General features: G+C 38.3%; 2 protein-coding genes and 1 long non-coding RNA gene across 4 annotated transcripts; 1 reads left to right on the top strand and 2 right to left on the bottom strand.

The window, feature by feature from the left end:
• Nucleotides 1-996: 996 nt before the first annotated feature.
• Nucleotides 997-4,290, bottom strand: EXOSC3 (exosome component 3). Its single transcript, XM_032115815.1, has 4 exons — nt 3,984-4,290; nt 3,732-3,881; nt 2,714-2,865; nt 997-1,286 (listed from the first exon to the last, which is right to left on the bottom strand). Exons 1-4 carry the CDS (start codon nt 4,248-4,250, stop codon nt 1,085-1,087), a joined length of 771 nt encoding a protein of 256 aa, XP_031971706.1. The 5' UTR covers nt 4,251-4,290; the 3' UTR covers nt 997-1,084.
• On the top strand, nt 4,249-11,617 carry LOC116447429. Its single transcript, XM_032116579.1, has 6 exons — nt 4,249-4,510; nt 5,442-5,851; nt 6,978-7,088; nt 8,468-8,548; nt 9,430-9,516; nt 10,552-11,617. The coding sequence occupies exons 1-6, from the start codon at nt 4,249-4,251 to the stop codon at nt 10,597-10,599; spliced, it is 999 nt and encodes a 332-aa protein (XP_031972470.1). The 3' UTR covers nt 10,600-11,617.
• A 1,766-nt stretch (nt 11,618-13,383) lies between these two features.
• On the bottom strand, nt 13,384-24,112 carry LOC116447114. 2 transcript variants are annotated; one of them, XR_004241486.1, is made up of 3 exons: nt 23,909-24,112; nt 17,652-17,852; nt 13,384-13,657 (listed from the first exon to the last, which is right to left on the bottom strand). It is a non-coding gene; the product is annotated as an uncharacterized LOC116447114 (long non-coding RNA). The 2 variants fall into 2 exon arrangements; XR_004241487.1 differs by lacking the exon at nt 17,652-17,852 and having other exon boundaries at nt 23,909-24,107.

The following is a 24,112-nucleotide window of genomic DNA, read 5'->3' as shown; positions in this document are numbered from 1 at the left end:
AATTAAGATGGTATTCAGGCTTACCCTAATTAGTTCATTTTTAATAATTTCCTTTAACTATTGCTATTAAACCATTCAGCTTATTAAGAATCACAGAACATCACAGATCTAAATGAGTGCCTAACAGCTGCAAGCAGTTCATTAGGTACCTACAATCAAGCTTTTCTCCCACAGGAAGAAGGCATCAGTAACTACCCTTCCATTAATCTTTCTCTCTCAGAACAGTAGCAAATTACACACATACTAAAATTCACTGAGAGTTTACCCTTCCTAGGACAGCATCTCTTCCATATGCATCTGAGGGACTGTTACACAAAGAAGCCCAACATAGCTTTTTTTAGAAATGTTGATTTTGTTAAACATTTAGCAAAGCTCTATGGTATCTTTATGCTGTTAATAAAGAAAATAAATCAGTGTCTAGAATCAAGAAACCCATGGCTATTGTTATGACATCCTAATCACTATGCCCTTAATACTACTAGGCAGGCCATCTCTTAGGGAAAGTGGTAAGGTCACTGTGAACATTTTTTGGTCTTATCTGATCATTTGCCTTAACCACCCTATGATTCTTTTATGTTACACCCTGCAATTTTTTTCTGGTATCCTCTACCTGCATTTCTATTCCCAAATTTCATAATATATTAAATAATTTCTTCATGTCACTCTATAAATAGAGCACCTGACCAAAATTAAAGACCTGTGGGATACTTTTTGCTACCCCAAGTAAACATGGTTGTTTGAAATGTTAATAACTATAAAAAAAAATACATGCAGTTCATAAAATCACCAGTTTTTTAAAGAAGTCCCAAGTAGTTACGCTTCAAAATTCAGAGCTAATGAAAGCATCTAGAGACCATCTTCATATTAGACAGAAAATTCATGAACCTAAACAGGGCTTCATAATCACAAAAGTGAGTCAAAACCAACTCCTTAAACAACACAAAAACAAGCTGAGTGGATAAATAAGGGAAATGAAGAACAACCAAAGTCTAGTACTTAATTTTAAAAAATGCTTTTAATATAAATCTGAATACAAAAATAACCGAAACAGTCATCACAAACAAATCCTCAAGGTTTTCTCTTATCAGTTCCCTGACAGTTTGGCAAGCGCTTGTTTTCTCTGTTCTGCAGTCATATACTCACAGGCTTCCAAAATATTTACTATAATTAAAGTCTGTTGAACTGTTTTTGCTTTTACCCATATTCTTCCATTCATTCCCAGCACCAGCTCAAATGGGTACAATTGTGATAACTCCTGAATTATTTCACATTTGGGAGCCAAGAGCCTGTGAACAAGACCAAAAAATGTCAGAGGAAGAAGTGCTCACACTTACAGACACCACATTATTATTGACCAATAACTGCAGCAGTATTGCTGTTATGGGAGCTATTTGAGAAACACAGAGATGATCAAGTTGCATATATCCAAAATAGCAATACAGTATCAGATTTTTAAAGCTCCCCTCGTATAAAATACATGCACCTAAAAAATAAAACAGCTGTAAATTTGGTTCTTTTTTTCTCATTAGATTCAGAAGTAATCCCTGACAAATTTAAAGTGAATTGATACTTTTACAACAATTTTATGATCTAATAAATTCTAAAAGCACAATGTTTGAAAAAATGACATTTCTGAAGTGCTATTTATAAAGCTGACACCCCAGAGGTGTCTTTCAAAACAGGACTTCCCTTCTACTTCAGGCAACAGTATTAGCAGCAATAAACAGACTACTTCATTTTTATTAGATGACAGCATACTAAATACTGCAATATGCCTAGGATTAAATCAAGCTAGAACAAGTATTTACAAAAACTAAAAGCATATCAGGATTTAGTAGTTGTAATATGCTGTTATTTTTTTACCTGCATACAGACAAAATTTGGAAAACAGAATGGCTGCAAAAAGTTTTCATATCAGTTCATGCACACTTCTGCTAGGACATATAAATCAGACAGTTATAGGTACGAAAGAGCTGCTCTGCACCTCCAGATTGCTTATCCAAAGAACAACAAAAACAAACAAAACTCCACACAAAAAGCAACAACAAAGTTTGACTATTGTTTATCCATGTAATCTGGTATTCTTTGATAGTCACAAAAAAAGTCTTGTATTTACATCAGCATAAGTAACTCCAAAGCTCACAATACATTTAAAAATTTATGAAACAGTTCCTGGATTAATGTGTCAGTTTTAAACTAAAATACTACCATTTTTTAATCTCAATCTTTATTTCAATACAATTTATTTTTTCTTTGGAAGTCAGAAAATAATGTGTACTGATATGCAAAGACCCGTTTAATCAGCTGTCAGCCAAACATACGCCCAAACATATGCCATTAAGCAGAAAAAGGACAATAAGCATTACCAAGTTTTAAACTCCAACGTAGTATGCACATAACTGAAACACTATCCTAAATGTTTGATTTCCCGAGGTCACTAGTTTATTTTCCATACTGCCTTGGCAACCACACCACTTTTTTTAAACAGGTCATGCAACACCATACAAAAGAGCTTCTAAGCCTCTTAAGAGGAAAAATAAACTTTCCTTCTAGGTCAATGTCCATACTCTATTCAGTAAAACTGGTTTAAATGGACTATAAGAATTATACAGTCTGATTTACAACTGCCTACACTGCTCAGAGGAAATAGTTGTGGGAATCTTACCCACCACATTAGACATAAGAGCGACCATTGACATTTGTTAGTACTTACTTTCTTATTAGACCTAAAGAAACTTTAAAGAGGAAGCCATCTTGTCCAATTAATCCCATTCCACTTGATTTTCCACTGCTGTCTATACAGACCATCTCTGGTTCCATGTCTTTATTTGCTACAACGAACTGACCATAAACAAGATCTCCCACCTAAACAAAACAGTGTCAAAAAGCAAAAGTAATAGAGGAAATCATAGTGCACATTTATAACAATTGATAAGCATCCTCTAGTGAGGCCACAAAATAGTTTCAAAACAATAGTGACACAAAACCGAACTGATATACTACGAATTTAATTTTTTTCTTCTTCTACTAGAGACAGCACCCTCCACAATTATCTTGTACCCCTACTGGAATTTGTAAGATAAAAGGACAGATTTTTTTTTAATGGAGTTAGATAACTCTGTTTTTCTTAAATACCAAATATTAACTCTTCTTTCTTCAGACTTCAAGGATATGAACAGCCTAAGCAACCTGCTCTTATAATCACTTAGAAGGACAAGAAAAAAAAATATCACACCAGCCTATTCTGTTTTCCTTTACAGTTCATTTTACATTCTGGTGATGGCATTTCATCCGAGTGCAGAAACTGTGGCATGCATGTGCCACACAACCGTTCACAACAGTGCTGTTAGAAACCCCACACAACTAACATTTTCCAGCAGCATCATATGGCATAAAAGCTTGTTTGAAAACCTTAACGTCGGAGTGCTCTTTTGGATGCACATTACTCATGAACTGCATCTGCTGCTGGCAGATGAAAACATGAGGGAAGCTGCCAGCCACCTGAGAGAGAGCAAACCACTAGTTACAGTGCTCCTAAGAAACCTCAGAAAGCCCGGGGCCTAATGGTGCAAAACCCTCCGAGGAGGGCCAAGGCGAAACCATTACAACTAGACCTGCACACCTCCTCTAACATGCAACTTACACAAACACTTGCAGTAAGACAAGCTACTGAAACGCAACAGAAGCGCCACCAAACGACGTGGCTGAAGCGCCAGCTACAGGGCACCCACCTGCACGTTTGGCCTGTTCCTCTTCGTGGCGCCTTCGAAGGCCAGGTAGGACAGGGACGCCGGCTCGCTGCCGCCCACATCCAGTCTGAACACATCCCCCGCTTTGGCCGTCACGATCCCTATAACGTGGTCGCCCTTCACCGGCACGTACTGCAGCGGGGGAGGCGGACAAAGCGTCAGGGGAGCGCGGGCGAGACGGGGACAACACACATTCACATACACACAGACAGCCGGGTCCCGCCGCGCCCGTACCCGCTTCTGCTGCGAGTCCACCCAGTACGCGCCGCCGCCCGCGGGCCGGTGCCGCAGCAGCCCGCACTTGGTCACCAGCAGCCCGGCCCCGCTGCGCCGCAGCCCCGGCCCGCAGAGCAGCCGCCCCTGCGGCGCCGCGCCCGCGCTCAGCCGCAGCCGCTCGCCCTCCGCGTCCTCGTCGTAGTGCGCGGGGAGCAGCAGGAGATCCCCGGGCAGCACCACCTGCCCCACGAAGGCCTCGGCCGCCATGCCGCGCTCCGCTGCCATGGCCGCGCCGGCGCAGGGCCCCTCGGCCCGGGCACGGCTGCGCTCTGCGGCCCCGGGCGAGGCGTTCGCGGGGCGCCAGCGACACCCCCCGGCCGGAACGTCCCCCGGCCGGAACAGCCGCGCCCGCGCAATCCACGAACCGCTGGAGCCGGCTCCTCACCGCTCACAGCGCCTCTGCCAGCTGCCTTTCCTTCAGCAGCCCGTCTGCAGCCTTCCATTTCTGCCAGGGAGCGGCCAAGATAACGTTAGCGCACTTAAGCGTCGGAAATAATAAATGCACGGAGTTAATTCTTCCAGCTGCAGTTATTTGCAGGGTTTTTTAATACCCGATTAGACGCTGACAGTAGAACAAACAGCTGGTCAAATTTGAGGTGAACATCAGCCAAGGAGTTTGGCAGGGAGGAGAGAAGATCACGTCAGTTGTGAAAGGAAACTGCTCACAGAAAGAGGGCATTAAAACAATTGGAAAGGATCACAGTGGGTCATCTGGTCCAAGCAGGGTTGTCCTAGAGCACACTGCACAGAACTGTATCCAGACAGTTCTTTAATATCTCTAGATAGAGAGATTCCACAAGGTCTCTGGGCAATCTGTCCCAGTGTGTGGTCACCTGCACACAGTAAAGAAATTCTGCCTGTTGTTTAGACGGAACTTCCTATGCATCTGTTTCTGCCCATTGCCTGGTGTCTCGGTGGTTGGCACCACGGAGCAGAGCTTGGCACCTCCCCTTTAGGTATTTATACATATTAATAAAATCCCTTATAAACCATCTCTTCTCAATGCTGAATAGCCTCAGCCCTCTCAGCCTTTCCTTGTAAGAAAGATGCCCCAGTCCCTCTAGTTATCTTCATAGCCCTCTGCTGGACCCACTCCAGGATCTCCATGTCTCTCTCATGCTGGAGACCTCAAAACTGGACACAGCACTCCAGGCAGAGCCTCACCAGGGCTAAGCAGAGGGGCAGGATCACCTCCCTTGACCGCTGGCAATGCTCTTCCTAATGCATCCCAGGATACCACTGGCTTTCTTGGCCACAAGGGCACTGCTGGCTCATGGACAGCTTGTTGCCCACCAGGACGCCCAAGTCCTTCTCCACAGAGCTGCTCTCCAGCAGCTGAGCCTCCAGTTTCTCCCGGTGTTCAGAGTTATTCCTTCCCAGATCCAGGACCCTCCATTTACCCTTATTGAATTTCAGATTCTTCTCCAGCCTGTCGAGGTCTCTCTCAAGGGCCACATAACCCTCTACGGTCTCGGCCCCTTCTCCCGGTTTGTGCCACCAGGGACCTTTCCGACCAGGCCCTTTATCCCTCCATCGCCTGCTGCGGGCGGCGCTGGGGGCCGCTGCGCTCGCGGCGCTGTTGCGGGGCAACGCCGCGCGTTCGGGCGGGGCCGCAGCCGCGGGGCCGGGGCCAGGGCCGGGGCCGGGCGGTAGGAGCGGGGCGGGCCGGGGGCTGCTGTCCCGGGGCTCTGGGAGCTGCTGCCAGGAAGGAGCCAGAGCGGGGCTGCTCTCCGAGGGAAGGCGAGCGGCTACAGCGCAGCTCCGCGGTGCCAGAAGCAGGGCAGCGACAGCACCGGGTCCCAGTGACTGTCGCGGGGCGAGGCGGGGTAACGTGCCAGGCCCTCCCAGGGTTCCGAACACCAGGCGTAGGGAAAAGCAGCGGGCCCGCCCTGCCTGGAGCGTAGGGGAACGAGAGAGGCCCAGACTGTGCTTAAATGGAGCCCGGGGGCAGAGGTCGCGGGGGAGGCTCCGGGTTAAGAGGGTCGGCACCAGTAAGGTCACCCTGGAGGCGCCGCGAACGCGGAGGATGGGACAGGATTCGCTGCTGTGCCAAGTGCCCGGGCTCTCTGCCCCGCCGGACCATGGCTGCCCCACACGGATTCAGGCTCCTTGACAGCAAAGAAAGAGTTGTGTTTACTTAAACTGGGCTAGTAAAGTGTGCACAAGGATCTGTGCCTTTCCTAACTATAGAGGGAGTGCTTCAGGCCCTCGCCTTGCATACATATCTTAAAGGTAGCTTTGACAATTCAAACTAAAATCCCCCCTAATTGTTCTCAGAACTACTTGCATTTTCTTCGGATATCTGTGTAGAAGTTTTCTATGTCGTGTTGTGGTTTTCAGGTTTTTGGTTTGTTTGGGGTTTTTTTGTTTGTTTTTTTTGGTTTTTTTTGGGTTTTTTTGAGTTTTTTTTTTTGTTATAATTCACACCTGGAATTAGTCGCCTCTTTCCAAGTGATTTATGAATTATACATGTAAGATGGGGTTTGAGCATTTTTTTCTGCAGTGATTGGTGTAACTGTCCTGTCACTGGAGCTTTTAAGAACTAAACCACTACTGAATAACTTTCCTGTCTAAATTGCAAGCTTACTAAAAAGTAATGTCATAGTCAGTGTTTGGCATCTGAAGCAAGAATTTTTAAACCCCCTGACTTAATTCTGACATTGGTGCCTAATATCTGTCTGTTTATTGTCAGTAGATTTAGATGGAATCTCAGTATCTGAAGCAATGCCTGGGAAGTTGCTTGAAGAAGGGACTGGCAGAGGTTGTAGAGCATCGGCCAGCAGATCCCATAGAGTATCTTGCACACTGGATTTACAATTATAGAAGAAACTTAGATGAAGAAAAAAAGGTGCATCCAACTTAGGCGAAAAAACATTGCTACAATATAGTTAATGCTATTTAATATCTCTTTCATTTTTATGTTTAATTGGTTCTGTGTTACCGGTGAAATAGAGAATGCTGGAGAGAGCTGAGCTGGAACAAGAACGGGAGGCAGCCATAGCTGAACTTGAAAGGTTAAAAATCCAGGAAGAAGAGGAGCGGAAACTTGAAGAGCAACGTCAGGTTATTATTATTTAATAATAGATAATTCTAAGCAGCATATGGTGCTGTGGCATCTTGGAGTACATCTTTGTGTACTTCTAATAGCTGCATAATGACTGATAAAAGTGACATAATGCAAGTATTTTAATCTCACTTTTCTGAGTAAATGAAATTATTAGTCAGCACATGGGTAGGAAAACTTACATACTAGGCAGTAAAATGTTATTAAAAAATGAAGGCTGTTAAGGTAAAAAGCAGCCAATTTAGGACTTATGTGAGAAGTAACTGAAAATATTGTTTGGGCTTATAATATGAGAAAAAAATACAATATCTGTGTTTCTAGCCATTCTTTATAAAGACATCATGTGAATTCAGTGTTGTTGTGGTGATGTTGATGTGATCTGACTGCACTTTTTTTGTATGGCTGACTTTCATGATGTTAAAATCAAAAGCTTAATTTTAAATTTATGCTGATCACATTAAGCCCAGCTCTGGTGTAAGATGCATTCATTTTATTTCACTTGCACTTACAAAATTTGGAATTTACTGATTTGCAAACCAAAAGTAATGTGCTTAAGGGTTTCATGAGTGATGTAAAATAGTAAATGAAAATGACAAGATTGTGTCAAGAGATAATTCACAAAGCATTAAATAAATCATTTCACATAAGCTGTGGGTAAGATGTTGAACAATGCTCATATTAGATGCACTTTTTTTTAACCTAACTCAGTTTTGGCCATAGTCAGATACTCAGGCAAGTTTTGATTTTATGTACCAAAAAGGAATAGAAAACTATGACCATACTTCTAGTTACTCACAAAATGCAAGAGTAAACAGTATTCTCTAGTGTTGTTGAAAGTAAATACTTAGATCATGCAGTTTCTGAAGTTTTGATGTAATAGGGCTTAAGTTCACAATTAATAAACACTTTCTGTTAGACATTTCCAATTGTAAATACTAAAGGTTGCTGATGGGCATGATTTATGTTAATGACATTGCTTGCCAAATTTTTCTATAGATTTGATTCTATATTGATTCATCCATCTGTGCTAGATATTACACAAAGTATCAAAGAGCTCAATCCAAAGGATAGGAGATAACTAATACAGACTGATAAAAGAGCATGTGTAATGAGACAGTATCTGAAGTGTGTACACTAACTTCAGTTAATTGTTTCTTCTTCCTCTTGGTAGTAAAACCTTTTTATCCATAAGAGTCTCAAAACTTTGAAAATGTTGAGCCAGATGATACAGAAATGACTTTGTTATTAACATAACATGGCAGCTGTAAAGTTTTTATTTACAATTTCAGTTATGAAATACATTGTAAACAATGTGGTAAAAAAGATAAATGTGGGGGGTTTTTTCTTCCTAATTTGTCCTTTTTTAAACTGTTTGCAGGCTCAGCTGGAAAAAGAGCGTGAGGAGTTGGAACTGCAGAATAAAGAAGCTGAAATGCACTTGCAGCAGGAAGATGAAGAGGTTTAAGCCAATACTTAGTTGGTGGTTTGAAAATACCATTAATCAACCATTTTTTCTAGATGCTGGCATCAATTGCAAAACACAGAGCAGAAGCCCATGAGTGTTGGACTAACACATAATTAAAAAAGCAAGAGTGTAGTTGGGGGGGGAATGTCTAACACGTGGCTTCTGCAGTCTGGGTTTTAGACTTGAATTCTGGCCAGAACAGAAGTTTATTGCAAATATTCAGCATAAGGTCAGCTTAGCTGATGCTTCCACATTCCTTGGTGGTATTTATTAGAAAATTTTATAAAATAAGCATGTCTAATTTAAATATCAAGACAGTAATGCTTTACAGGGTGTTAGCACAAAGTCAACTTACTGTATCTGGAAAAGGAGCTGTGTTTTAGAATTGCAATGCCTCTGGCTTCTGATATCTTCCTGGTGTATGGGAATTTATACTAATATAAGAGTGTGTGTACCGATACCCATGTTTATGGTCTTTTAATACTGCTTCAGTAAGAACATACATGGATAATTGGCATGTTTATCTCCCTAAAGCTTTTAAAAGTGCATATTTCTTAAATTTATGTGGAGCACAGAGTATTTTAGAAATATCGAAGTTTTTAGAGCACTCTTAAAATACTGACAAAATATAATCATAGGAAGATGAGAGTATGAAAGTGACAGAAAAAAATGAATATGTAAAAATTTTAAATTGCTGTTAATTTAAAAAAAAAAGATAAAAATAGGGTTAAGCATACAAAGACCATATTCCCATATAGTAAATTTGTGTAGCACTTATCTAAAGTATTGTCTTTATATTAACATGTAATGTCATTTTAACACATGATTTCATGGCATGGGACATTTTAACTGAAAACTAGTTTTCATTACCACAGGAAAATGAAAAGACAATACCTGACGATATAGATGGATCTGGAACACCTACTTCATCCAAAGCTGAGAAGCCAGATGAGAGTGAACAGGTAAGTATTTAGAAAGAGATTATAAATTATTGATTCTTACAGATCTGCTTTTCTGTGCTGACCTATCAAAAGGTTAAAACTGTTGGTGGCTCTCCCCTGTGGTTTTAAGAGACGGTGTTTTGGCCACAACTTCCAAACTGCCCATAGCAGCACTCTGGTAGGAGTTAAGGCATTCTAAAAGACTGTGGTGCTGGCTGACTATATCCTCAAGAGTTAAAACACCCTTTTGTATTCAGATATGTTACTGACTAAAGCATGGATGTACTCAGAGAGGAGGCAGCCTTCCTGTGCTGTGTGAACCATTATATCACTTCATTTCTGACTAAATCACTTCATTTCTGGTACCAGTAGTGTAATTCTAGCTCAGAATTTATGTTGTGATATTAATATGCTTTGTACTTAGGGTTACTTTAATAACAGACTGTTTTATTAGTGTTCTCTGTATAGATTTATGAAAATACTTGTGATTGTTCTTAGGGTAAGGTTTTCACTGGTGTTTTTTCCACTGAGGTAAATCAGATGAGTATGCAAGATCTCATATAGCCCAAATTTTTATAATTTCCTGATAATTACATATTAAAAAATATTCTTGAGTCTTTGGGCATATTTTATGAGTTCTTTAATAAACAAATTGCAAAACCAGAAGTGAAAATGAGTAGTGAGTAGTAAGTAGTACCTGCTGGTTCCTACATGTGCCAGGTTTTCAGGCCTAAAGGTGTTAGATTACATTGGCTTTTGGGGATGTTTTTTCAGGTTTTACAGTGATGTGTTTGCTACAAATTAAGAACAGATTGATAAGATATATAAGCTTGTACTGTTGATTCTGCCCTCGAATCACAGTGCTTCATCCAAATTTGCTGGATTTCATAATAGAAGTCTGGTGATGACATTCATTGTATTCCACTGAATGGAAGAATACATGGTTATACTGATAAGTACCAACTTGTTTATCATGGGCAGTTTTGTCTGTTTTCCTTTTTACAAAGTTCAGTGGATGCTGGTAAGTCATAGAATTTTTTTGTTGTCATTTTTCAGAGCCAAACAGAGCTCTCAACAGTAACAGAAGAAGAAAGTACCAACTGACCTGAAAGCAGTAAAAATATTTTCTACTCATTACTCGCTGATCCTGAAGTTTAGTATCTTGATTTATGTATTTTATAAGTAGAACTGATTTACGTACCTGTTTCTCCAGTGTCTGTTTTCAAGGTGTTTGTATAAAGTCTGCTAATTCTGACACTGATTCTTCCTTTTTGTTCTTAAACTGTAGCTAGCATGGCTGACTTGAAGGAAGAAAATTGCAGTTGAAATGAAAGCAGCAAATATTTTTTCTACTTATTGCATATCTAAGTAACCATAATAAATACAAATATAACTAATGTGTCTATATTATTTGAGGATCGATGCTACAATATAAGTTGGATCAGTATTAAATAATAAAATAAATAAAAGAATAAAATATTACTGAAAATTATTTTCCAAGAATTTGAATGGTTTTTGATAGAAAAAGGGAATGCTGTACAGATTAGAAGATGGAGAGAGTGTTCTGGACATCAGACTTGGTGCAAAAATCCAATCAGAAGATTTCCCAAATATATTTGGAAGAGATAAATTTAACTCTGACTCGGTAGACAGATGTACTAGATCTTGTCTCTTCAAAATCATAAGGTGGTCTTTGTAATATGGGGTGTTTGCTCCAGGCTTTATTAGAACCTTTTTTGGGTATTGTGTGGTACTAGGTGAGCTGCAAGTGTCTGCATGTCAGTTTTGATTAGTCAAGGTTTTAAGCCTTTTCTGCATTTTTCTTGAATTTGTAAATCAACAAATTAAATCTGTGTTGTCTACTAAATATCATTATTATTTCTCAAAACTTCACTTCTAAAAATCTGGAAGAATATTTAGCTCTATCCATAGTTATCTATAAAAATAAATTTTATAATCCTTAAAGATGCATTTTTATAAGAACAGATGTTTGTAATCACTGGTATCTTGATATAGGTTGTCAAGAGTGTTCTCTGTCTGTTTGTTATAAATGGAAAAGACATCAGCATTAAGAAATCCTGCACTTCAATAAAATGTGCCTTTGCATCTCTGTCTTCTAATACAGGTTAGTTGGTCATGGCCGATACTGTGTAATGAAAATGCCTTTCATTATAAAATCAGTGCATAATTAATGCATTCACTGCATTCTTCAGTTTTGGGATGAAAGAGATTTTTCTGATAATTTCACTTCAATTTTTTAATAGTATCGCTGACTCTAAGGGGTTTGCTATCCTTGCCAAACTGTTAAAAATATCTATGCACCCAACATACAAAGGACAATAGCATAATAAATGGTTTCCTGCTCTGAATAACTGGTTTTGATCATGTAGATCAGACTAAGAATAATCCTATCAATTTTTAAAAACATAATAACTATTGATTTTTCATACAGTAATATATTATTTTTTCTCTTAAAGTACATTTATTAAAAAAATCCTCTGTCCATTTTATTGCTACATTGCTTTTTGGATGCTGTTAATAACCACGTCTTACATGAGTATCCTTAAAATCAAAAGAGGAAAATGTCATTACCAGGTGTAAATACTTAGAAATGTTTGTGTAACTTTTGGGACAATGAAAAATGGAACTACTTTTGTGACTAGGTGGTCAGGCTTTGCTGTCTACATTTATTCTGCCTGGTACAGGTTTGCAATTTCTATGATAGTCAAAACCTTTCCTGTGGCATGAATACACCCTTGTGGCTGATGTTTCAGTGAGCAGCTTTTGGCACAGTTTACGATTATATTTATTAGTAACAGTTACAACAGAATCCTGTAAGGACACTATTTGATACCACAGTTCTAATTACACCTGCATGCACAGGAGCTTCTGATGACAATCTCAAAAGGGTGGAGTAAATGGATAAACACACGGAGTTTCTCTTTTAAACCACTATTTATAACTGATTCTTAATTTTTAGATTAACATTTTCAAAAATTGGTAACTCATGTCCATTTACACTTAATGTCCAGTCACGTTGACCGTGAAAATTCCAACCTCCGTACAGCCTTCAAAATGTAAGACACTATTTTAAAACATGCTAGAAAATAATTCTAATAATGCGTTGCTTTCATTTTTTTAATCTTTTCATTCTATTTGTATCTTTGTTTGATTTTTTTAATAATGTGTCCACTAGAGTGCATCCTAAATAAACACACTGGGAACTGTCAGTTAAAGCCCATGGAAACTACAACTTCTGTTTGTCATTTTGTTTCAGCTTATTTTTAACTATGACTTTTTCTTTGTGGTCCTGCAGTCCATATTCCCCACTTTCTTTCAAGATAGGAAGTTTTGGATGGAAACTTTTATCAGAAAATTACTTAGCAAGGGTCAAAATAAAGTGCTAGATTCCAATTTACCTCTTTCGTTATTGTTAGGTACAGAAAACATTTGTTGTTAAAATGTTATTTGTAGGAATTCTCATTTTTTTCAGGATTCCATGTGCACAGACCTGGGGCATTATTCCCCTTCTACAGCTTATAGGAATTCTTATCTTGGGTATGGGACAAGAGGTAAACAGTTCTTGGCTCAGTGCTTTCTTAAAGTGCAAACCTGCCTATTGGTAACTTGCAAATGTAGTTCACAACAAAGATGACTTCTGCCCGAGTGTCTGAACTGGGAGGGAAATTAAGGCAGCTTAAAATAATTTTTTACCTTCTCTTTCTGAACTTTCATCTTCTTTGGAATATAGCAAGCTAGAGCCTGGAGGAGGACAGATGACTATTTTAGTTACTGCACATGATGTGATTTCAGAAGTGTTAACACAATTTAACCGCTGCATAAAATGTAAAGTTGTATGTTGGGGAAAAAAAAAACAATTACTAAATGTAACTTCATCTATGGCTTACACTCCCTTTGAATACATTTTTATGGAATGAAGAAAATAGAATTCAGAGACAGAGGATGGAAACTGTCACTGAAAATAAGGTGCTGAATACTGACAGATTTATGAAATTGTAGTTTTTCCTTTCTTCAGAGTAAGAGCAGTCCTGTTCAGGCCATGTCCAGATCCTTCAGAGAACATGCTGATAATAACATGCCCATTCACAGCTGTTCTCATTCCAGCAATACTGAAGCACAAGGATGAAAACAGATATGAAGCCTAGAATAGGACAAAATGATTGAGATTAACTATCAGTGTGCTCACGGAGGTGAAAACCCAGCTCTGCAGTGTGAGAACCTTCTCTTGCATGGAGAAATACATGTTGCAGCAAGCACATTTTAAAGTTATCTTTTAATAGAATAGGTTTTATTAAGTTTGCAGTCCCCTTTATGATGAATGGTTTTCCTTCAGAGTCTAAAAGAACTAACTTATCTTTTTGTAAGCAAAAGCTTTTTACAGTAATTTGCTAATGGTAATGGGAGCCAGATGAACTAGTCTGGATTAAATGTTAAATTGAATTCCTCTGAACTTCGCTAGTACAGTTTACTCATATTTGAAGTCAGCTATTAATTGTTTTACATCAAAGAAGTTTTTCCTGTACTTAGGTTAGGAAAAGAGTAGTGTTTTCTATTGACTACAGCTAGCAAAGAGAGTCTAAGCCTGTTATTTGCTGATAAGGACTGATGTACTTTTTAAAATATCTTACCAGTACACTTGTTTGCTTTTTGGTTTTGTTTTTGAGGTGTTGTTTTTTGGGGGGGTTTTGTTTGGGTTTTTTTGTGGGGGAGTTTGTTTGCTTGGTTTTATTTTTTATTATTACTTATTTTATTATTACTTATTATTTATTTATTATTACTTTTGTTTGTTTTCTGGCACTACCATTATAGACCTTCATGCAGTCATTGTATTTTATACTCAGGTATTTGTTATAATTCATACAATGGAAGAAGTTACACTATTAGCAGCATTTGTACAGGTATTGGGCTAATAGTAATGGAAGAAAGGCCAGGTAGAGAGGAAGGTGCCCTTTTTTTGAGCTGTCACAGTGTAGCAGAATTTTTAAGAAGTTAAGCAGAAGACTCATTCCCAGAATTGGAAGTTCTCAGATGTATATGCAGCTTCAATACTGTGGGTCTTCCCTGTTAAATTGCACCTCATAGAATCATTACCATTAACCAAAATCAGTGTCTATTTTGGATGAGAATTTTTTGTAATCTATACTATTTTTATTGTAAATAAATTAGAAAATATTACATCATGAAAAATTACATTCATTAGAGCCTGTCTGAAGATACTGAGTGCTCCCATTTTTTCTTTAATTGCAGGTCATCCAAAATCAATGCCCAAAAATTGAAACCATTTTATTATTAATACTGGACATGTTTGTTTCATCACCTAAAAGTAAGTGCACGTTCATACTGTCAAGTAATGTAATGAGCAGAGAAGGTTGCCATTTGGTTCTTGTTGATTAATCTTTTTTGAGTTATCTGGTACAAAGGCTCCATTGACATTTCTGTACTGCTGCAGTAATATATGCTTCACTGAAAATTCCAAATTTTCCCTCCTTACTTTGCATCCGGCACAATTTAAAATTCCAATGTACTTTATATGGTGATGTGAAGCTTGGATTTGATTTAGAAATAAAAATTGATATTTAGGCATATCACACCAAAATTATCTGAATTGTAGCTTCTCTAAGGGCATTTTGAAGGTTTAGGAATTTTTAAATGAACTCTCCAAGGAGATTCTGCCACTTTCTCCATGTAGTCATTCATGGATCTCAATAGAAGTTGATATCATAAAAGTTTTGGGTTTTTCTTCCCATAATCTTGGGAAAGTAAATGTGAAAAATGTGACTTTCATTTGATGCAAGAACCAACGGGTGTTTCAGTTCAGCAAATTATTTTATTTAGTGGTCCCTCTATAATTTAGATGTTGTCTAGCAGATTCCAGATAAAGAAATTGGCTTTTCCTGGGGGAGGAGGAGGAAGTATGTTTGAACTTGATTAGTGGTTTGGTTAGTCTGTTTTTCTTAATGAACTGAATCATATTTCCAGCTCCATTATAGAGCCAATCGGTTTTGTTGTTTTGTTTCAAAAAAAATTGAGGCAAACCCTTTTTTGGTGCACTGAAGATATCTTCCAAGGATCTCAGTCTTGGTCTCCTTGAAGTTGCTGAAAAAGTTGTGGTTGAAATCGTAAGAGGATTGAGCTCTCAACTAACATGGAATTCTACCTCTGAGAAGCCATCTCCTCGTTATTAAACTTTTAATGTACTTAATATTAAAACAGGAGAGAATTGATTGCCTCAAACTGTATGCAAGGCAGACATCACAGAAATAAAAAGAGATTAATTGTGGGGAGGGTTGGAGAGAGGAAACATTCAGATAATAAATCATTCCCATTTCAGCAGAGGGGCACTGCAGCTCTCTTTTGCTCCGTTTCAAGTCACATTCCTGGGAGTGTGTTAGGCTTCTCCAATCATTCTGCTTAATTTCTACTCCACCTCTTGGATGTACTTTCTTCCAGAAATGACTGGCTGCACACAGACACACCTGTATTTGGTTCATTATCTTAAGCAATTGCGGTTTTGCCACTGATGTGTTTAGTAGATAAGTTTAAAAAAATGTTATTTATTTAGCTGATAATTGTAACCCTGGAAACAGGATCTGTTTGTTTCATTGTAAGCCAGGCTGCACTGAAAAGTTACCCTTAGGCACTGACAGCTGAAAATTTCTTGGGCTGGGGCTGCGGTGCAGTTCTGAGACAGCTGTTCTTCAACGTTTTTCGGTGGGCATATGTATCTAAGAGGAGCCTATAGCAAAAATGCACCAGTGTTTCATAGCAAAAATGCACCAGTATTTCATTTCTCACTTGAACTTGGGTTAACTGTTATTGTATTTGCTTGTATTTAAAAACTATTGAGTCAGATTTATTGGCAAGAAGTATGAACTCTGCAAAAACTACGACTGATCGTATACTAAAGCACTATACTGAAACACTAACTATTCTCTTATCTCAAAAGATCATGTGTTTATAGGCACCTTTTTGCCACTGCTCACATGTAGGCTGCTGTTAACCCAAGCATGTTTTCCCCTTACCCTTCTTATGTGACTTTTCCAGGGGTTTTTTTAGCTATCACTTGGAAACTCAGCATAGTTACAATGTGTGAATGTGTCTATAAATTTGTCCAAGCTTTGCGTGGCACAAAAAGTCAGGAAATACAGCCAGACCTATCTATTTCTATTTCTATACATTTGGTCTGCCTCTTGACAGAGTAAAGGCAGGCTTCCTTATTTTGGTGCAGTTTCTTCAAAAGTCTCTCCAGCAGCTACAGCTCTCTCATTATTCTGTGACTACGAGAAAGTTGCCACTTTTGTCTGTGCTAAGCTCATGCAGCTGGCAGCTATACACCAATATTCTTTTTCATACTTCTTTAAATCAAAGGACCATCTAACCTTTAGAAAAAGATCCACTGACTTCTCTCAATTTTGCTTTGTCTGGTAGGATAAGTAAAATCCTAGTTTTAAGTAAAATAAATTTTATTGCTTACAGTATTTCATTGTTGTAAACACCATAAAAATGAAATCTGCAGCTTTGAATAGGTTCAAATAACTGTGAACTCAAAATCTGGAAATGAATTTCATATTTTAGTTTCTAAGGAGATCAGGTCTGTGCTTTACTGAATTTGCTGGCAGGAGTCCCATTGAGTCCTAGTAGAACATTCATGCCAACTGCGTGGGAATATCTGTATGTGTCTTAAAAATAATTACACATTGAAATAACCTTGCTGCCCTTGCCTCTAAAGACTTACAGAATCCCAGTGAGATATTTTATGGTACTGCAGAGGTGGAGAGGGAACAAACTAGAACTGATTACCCAAAGCCTCTGACTGTTGCTCTTGGGATTCTAAGCCATTGCTAGCAAATGGGAATAATTTAACAATAAGCTGCAGTATAAATTTGCCATTAGTTTTCTCATTAGCCAAGGTTTCTAAAAATACAGAAAAGAAGATATCTGAGAGGAGTTGGCTTATGCTAGGTGCCAATTTCAATACCAATTTTCAAAAGCAGAAAATGGTATGCTTCACTTCACTGGCTAAACCTTCTAATATGTATGAGTCAAATGCTTTTTCTTCTCAGAGTCAATAGGAGTAGTTGATAGATTTTGATTGTGGCAGGTCTGCTCTGGTCTCTGTTTTCTGGCTGACTTACCAAACTGTCGAGAGGCCAAAGGCAACACTGGTGTTTAATTACAAGCAACAGAGATTGTGGACATAAGAAAGAAGCAGTAGCAGGAAACCTGTAAGCTGTCAACCTCAGAAACAGGAAAGAATCCTCTGCATAGAAACACAATCAGTGATTGGTATGAATGTAGGAAATTAGGGTGCTCCTTAAATTGATTAGTAGGAAAACCTGGAAGAGGGAAAAAAGAAAAAAAATCAAGGGGTAAGAAAATATTGGAGTAGAAGAAAGAGATAGAGATATACCCTAAGAGCAGCTGTTCCACATGTTTAGCTATGAGCTGTTACCTGTGGGTAGCCTATATACCTATGTAGGGTAGGGTTTAAGGTGGTAGGGAGAATAGATCTGTCCTTCTCTTTCCCTGCCTGGTAGAGCTGCAGGCTTCAGTTTCCACTTAAAGGACTAAAACCGTCTTCTTCCTTGAGATGATCTAGTGTTGCTGGTTTATTTTCTGGAGTACTGAGATTTGTGCGTAACTTGAATACTCTCCATTGCAAAAATGAAAAAGTTATTGATCTTAAACCTTAAGAATAAAATTTGAAATTTATAGTCTTAATTCACGTTGCAAACATGATCAAATTCAGGAGATTTGTTGGGGCTTTTTTTTTGTTCGTTCGAATCATTTTTCATGTTTTAGTACAACAGGTAAGGTGTAAAATTCTAGATACTGATATTTCTCATTGCTAAAAGTATTCTTGTTGCTAAGGGTCAAAGCAAGATTGTAACACATCACAAGTCGAGCTTTCTAGCTTGTTTTGGGGCAAGGGAGTTAGAAGAAAAAGAAAAGAGGAAGAGTATCATAATGAAACTGTGAGATGGCAACTATGTCTATAAGCCAAAAGATCTTTTGGTGAGATCCATTTTTCATTCCATATTTTGTCTGTGAACAGGAATCTGTTGATTGTGTTCTGATTGTTGTATGAATTTTTCTATAGTACTATTTATGTCCTTGTGTTAGTTGATGCTACATACCCTTCATCCATTATCTAGTATCCCCTGTTTAGACAGATGTCTAAGAATGTTTTTGGCTGTGTTTTATTTCAGACTTGCATATCTGAAACTGCTGAATGACCAACTGCAGTGAAATCTTTCAGACACAGATGAACAATAGTAATCTTTGCTGGTTGCTAATGTATTTGCCCAGGTGAAGTATGTGAAATTGCTACTTAAGTGGCAGCCTTCCCAGTCTGGATCAACTGTAGCGACACGGTCAGGTTGGAGGATTTCTGAAAGATGGGACCAATCAGTTAATTTAGTTAAGGGTTTCCTGCAGACCTCGCAGCACCAGTAGAGCATTTGAGCTCTGTAGCAGTGATAGCAGGAGAATTTCTGAAAAGGCTGTGAATAACCACGGGTAGGAATCATGGCTAAAATGAATCTTGGATGTGTGCTGTATCTTTTTCTCCTGATAGCCATACACACTTAATTCTGGAGCTCACAGCATGGTGTAGTTACTTTCAGTCATGTAAAATGCATGTAAAATTATGCTATGCATTATTTACTAGATTAGTACTGAGTGTTTGAGTAGATGTGTGCCTGTATCAAGCAGTTCAAGTATGTAAATATTTTCTTTGCAAGCATAGAAGAGGTACATCTGCAAATATTGGTTATTGTTTCACATACACTGTGCATATGGGCAAGACTTGTAAAGGGTTTTGGTCCAGAAAAGTAACTACAGTTTTATACCACATGAAGGAAAAGTATCTTCTGGTATTATATTTCAAAAAAGTCAAAAGTGTCTGAATTTAACCTAATGTTACTTGTCAGGAAGCCAGAATTAACGAATTCCACAACTGTTCTTGCAGGTAGGTTTCTGAAACCTGACTTCATGTACTAAAGTCAATATTTGTTTCAAAGTCCAAAGACCACCTGTACTGTAAACATCTATGAAACACTGCAGCAAAAACTCTTGGGTAATAGCTGTTTAAATGCATCAGTCTGTTTCCTAAGGCACTGAGGAAATCCTAATGGTTTACCTATATACACTAATAATGTCACAAGACATGGGAGAGCAGAAGATCGTACAGAGCCCACACTGCTGGAAGCCAGCTGAAGTTCCCTGTCAAATTGTTTTTGAGATACAGATCTATGGCTGTAATGGGGTTTAGTCTGGGCAGGTGATCAGACCTGTCCTTAACAGCAAGGAGCCCCAGCTGCTCCCTCAGAAAGGAGCTGTGGCTGTGTGTGGATCTCATGTGTGGTCACACCCCATGCAATTGAAATTAAGGGTTGTGCTTTGTTACATGCCAGATGACAATCTTTCCCTAGCCAAACAACTGACCTTAGCAGCTGGAAAAACATCCACTGAAAATATATAGATGGCTTTTTGTAAGGTTAAAGGGAGACCATTTCTAATGGAAGAATTTTCCATAGCTGTCCAAGGCATAACTTTTAACAATGAGTGGCTTAATTTATTACATTTACTATAATGGTTTATGAGCAAAACCCTAAATCTGTATGTTGTACAAATCACTAAATCTGTATGTTGTACACTGCCACATCTGCAAACTGAAACTTTTAGATGTGTGAGGTGAATATGAAACAGAGCTCTTTCTTTCCCTTCTACCCTCTCATCATTTGGGAGGGATACAAAGAACTTGTGAAGCTGTCTTAACAGGCCTTGACATAAGCATGTAACACAAACAAATGCTTGTGCATTTCTCTAGAGAGCTTATAACTTAAACAGGAAAACTGCCAAAGACTAAAGGCAGATATACCAGTATCGTTTAAAGCTGTTTAAATGAAGCAATAGCAACAAATCAGTAGATGGAAAACTTTAACTAATCTTGTTATTTTTGCACCATTTCTGGTACAACAAGGCTTATTTATGAAGACTGATTAGAAAACAGGCTTTTTAATTTATCATTATCTCAGGGTTGAGATATGAACTGCTAGTACTTTTATTAGGTGAATAAACAGAAAATTAATTTGTATTAATGTCTGCTTAGTTCTAAAGAAATAATGCTTCCAGTGAAATTAACACCAAGATACATTTTAATAAAAGCCCAATTTAGCCCCAATGTAGCTTTAATTATTTCCTAAGAAACTAAAAGCTGCCACTTCATGTATAAAGGCCTGGCATATATTACTTTAAGACATGGCCATGAGCAACCTGTTCAAGCTGGTCCTGCTTTGAGTAGAGGGTTGGAGTAGAGACTGTCCAGCCTCAAACATTGTGATTCAATGAAGTGTAGGAATAGAGAATTTGAGGTCAAACAGATACAAAAAGGACAAGCAAAGGGCTGAGAAGCAAAATGAATTATTTTCTCTGACATTAGTAATGGAAGAACCTGGAGAGTCTTCTTAGGAAATGGCAGGGATGGCAGATGGGAGATGCTGCAGAGGATCTCTCTGAAGCTGCAGTTATTGTGGAATGAGTTACATAGAATGCATACCAAGACATTGCTCTGACTGGAATTGGTATTTACTCAAAAAGTCATTAAAAACCCTCCAGAATGAAAGAGCTGAATTACTTATGCTCACGTGCAGAGGTCCAGAGAAGGTGAAAGGTGATATGAAAGAATAAATGCCGGGTGATAAACACCCATCTCAAGGCACACACTACCTTCTCTCCTTCTACAATCATGACTTTTTTTTCTGCTCTGCAATATTTATTTTACCCTTAATGTTCATGGGCCAGTGAAATGTACACCTGCACATTTGAGAGGCCTTGAGGCACGCTCATTTTTAGATAATTCTAGAGGTGAGAGTTTTGAAGCAGGTGCGAAATGAGTCTTGAATTCCCGGTGTTCAAACTCTATTGCTTTGATCAGGTTTTTCATTCTTTATGCAAAGGAAATAAACACATCTTGACAAATCTTCCTTATGTTAACTCTAAAAATGAAACCACTACCTCCCCCTCAGCAAAACGTCTGGGCTAAGTCAAGGCTTTTCAGCAACCAACCAAATAGCCTTCAAGGATATCCCTGTGAGTCTTGCAGAATTTATTGCTTATTTCCAATAGGAAAAAGGATGGACTGCAGTAACTCCTTGAAAACACATTATTTGTATCATGCAAGCTACTAATAGTAAACAGCAAAAATGAAAGTGGTATTAAAGTAGTTTTTTTAAACACCTGGAAAACTGTTTCCACAGGCATTAATTAGGAGTGAATTCCTTACATGAAGTGAGAATAAAATAGCAAAATAAGAAATTTAAACTGTTAGCCTGTTAAACAGTTAACTTGATAAAATAATATCAATAAATAATATGGAGATAAAGGTGAGAGAACAGAACAGACGTGTGTTTAAGAGAACACTTTCCTACATGTTGTTTATATCCATATTTGTATCCAGTATTGCTACACTTAAGCTTGTTTGGGTTCTTTAATGTGGTGGAATTGTAACTTTAAGTTACTGTAGTAAAAGTGTGTGATCTCTACATATCAAGTCATTATCCTCAGCCTTTGAAAGCTTTGATAAGAGAGACAAATTACACAGCTTGAGAAATGGTCTTTCCATAACTGATTCTAGTAATGCAGAATTTCTTCTGAATTCCTGATTCAATTTACTCCTCACTCAGAAGAAGTCACCTAAAAGTTACCATGGTGGTGAAACAGTATGAGTGAAGAAGCTTCCAGGGAAAACATGATTCTTCTGCAGCTGAAGTGAGGATGCCCAAGTCTTAGAGATACCTGCTTTCTTCTTTCCCTTTCTGCTGTCATAGTGTTTTGTCTGTAATTTATTAGCTCAAACTTGTTTTCTCATTTCTACGGTTATCATTCACCCATGTAGGCTCCATTTTCAGTGGTTTATAACCCAAATGGGATATCAGTAGTGACAGGTAGGGGGATGGAAAGGAGCAAGTAAAAGGAAAAAAAAAAAAGAAAAAGGGAAATGTATTTTAACCAAATGGATATAAGCAAGACAAAATGAGGGAAGGGGAGAAAGGCAAATAGGTGTAGAAAAGGAGAAAATTAGCAAGTAAAACAATCTGATGAGAAGGAGAGGTCTAGAGTCAAGATAATTTGTCAGTCATATCTTTCCAGAGAATCAGTACCATCAATAGCAATCATTCATAAAACTTTCTGTCAGTTAAGTTTTGTTTACTTATTTTCAGGGCTTTCTCAAGGTTGCAGTAAATCCATGCCTTCTGGCAGGTGTTTTTTATATGAACTAGAAGAGGGGAGGTCTTGCAGAGCCACTGTGAGTAAAAGCAGCAAAATTACAGGATGGTGCCAAATACGAAGACTCTTACAGTCAATAAAAAGATCCTCAGTGCTATTCCAGTGGTTTCAATTGACATTATAGACAATACAGAGAAATACAGAGGGGCACTGTTGTTTTCCAGTCATATTTTTTCCTGTCTTTAGCCTCATTTCAAAGCACAGGAGTCATACTAATTTGGAAGATTTTATCGGTAGGTATCTTTTGAGTAAAGATCATGGAATATGGTAAAAAGGTAATACAATAATGGGCAATATATGAATTATAAAGAGATTTACAGAGAAACTTTATTAGGGCCCAGTCCAGGTGAGTATGGCTATAAAGTTAATAGAAAAATTGGAATCCTGTTACTTTGAGTGATAGTCATTATCAATAAAATGGAATAGGGAAAAATGTAGTATCAGTCATTCTCTTAGTATCATCCTATTTTATTTCTTTATACACAGAAGGGGTATGCCAAAAAGACATGATGGTAAAGCACTATCTTACCTTTTTACAAATATTTAAGAAGTCAAATTGTGTGGGAAGCCAAATTAAACATTACATAACCTTACAGTGCTTTAGCACTGGTCGCAGATGTCGTAGAAGAGAACATGCTGAGGTGCTTCATGGCCATAAAGCATTATGTGTTGCACTTGATAGTAAAAGCACAGCTGGAAGAAGTTCAGATTGGAGGTTTTACACAGGTTAATGTGAAATGCAGCTGGGCAACATTTCTAGAGTGCTAGTACAAGAGAGGCTTTTTAATGAAGGGTGACCCTCCAAAGGTCTCAAGGACCAATGCATTTAACCAGACAGAAGCAAGTCCAAAAAGAAGAACTGTGGAAGCAAAATAAACAATGGTCCTGCAAACTCATTCCTCATGTACATCAAATACTTGTGCTCTTCAGCATTTTAAGAGCTTGTGGATTTTTATTTTTATATGTGATAAGAAGATTATGTGAGAGGCCTGCATTCCACTTAAGTGTTACCTTAAACCCATGAATGCTGATTCCCAAACTACAATTTCTCTCCTTAAGTGCCATTGAAAACCAAGAAAAAGCAAAAGAGAGTGGAACTCACAGGCTGATGATATTCAGTCTTGTCTGCTTTTGTTGGATGATTGTTTGTAGAATTAGAAAACTCTTAATATGTACAAAAAAGCATTTTTGTCAGAGTTGTTTCATCCATTCCCATTCTGTCTCTTGGTGCCTCCATAAGGAGAAAGCAAGCATTTGCGTTTAAGAATGAGCGTTTATCACTGGTGTTATTTTACTTTAAAAGTTA

The sequence above is a fragment of the Corvus moneduloides genome, chromosome 8, assembly GCF_009650955.1.
Source record: "Corvus moneduloides isolate bCorMon1 chromosome 8, bCorMon1.pri, whole genome shotgun sequence".
NCBI lineage: Eukaryota > Metazoa > Chordata > Aves > Passeriformes > Corvidae > Corvus > Corvus moneduloides.
The sequence above is the reverse complement of the archived record's forward strand: the minus strand, read 5'-3'. Positions and strand labels throughout refer to the sequence as shown.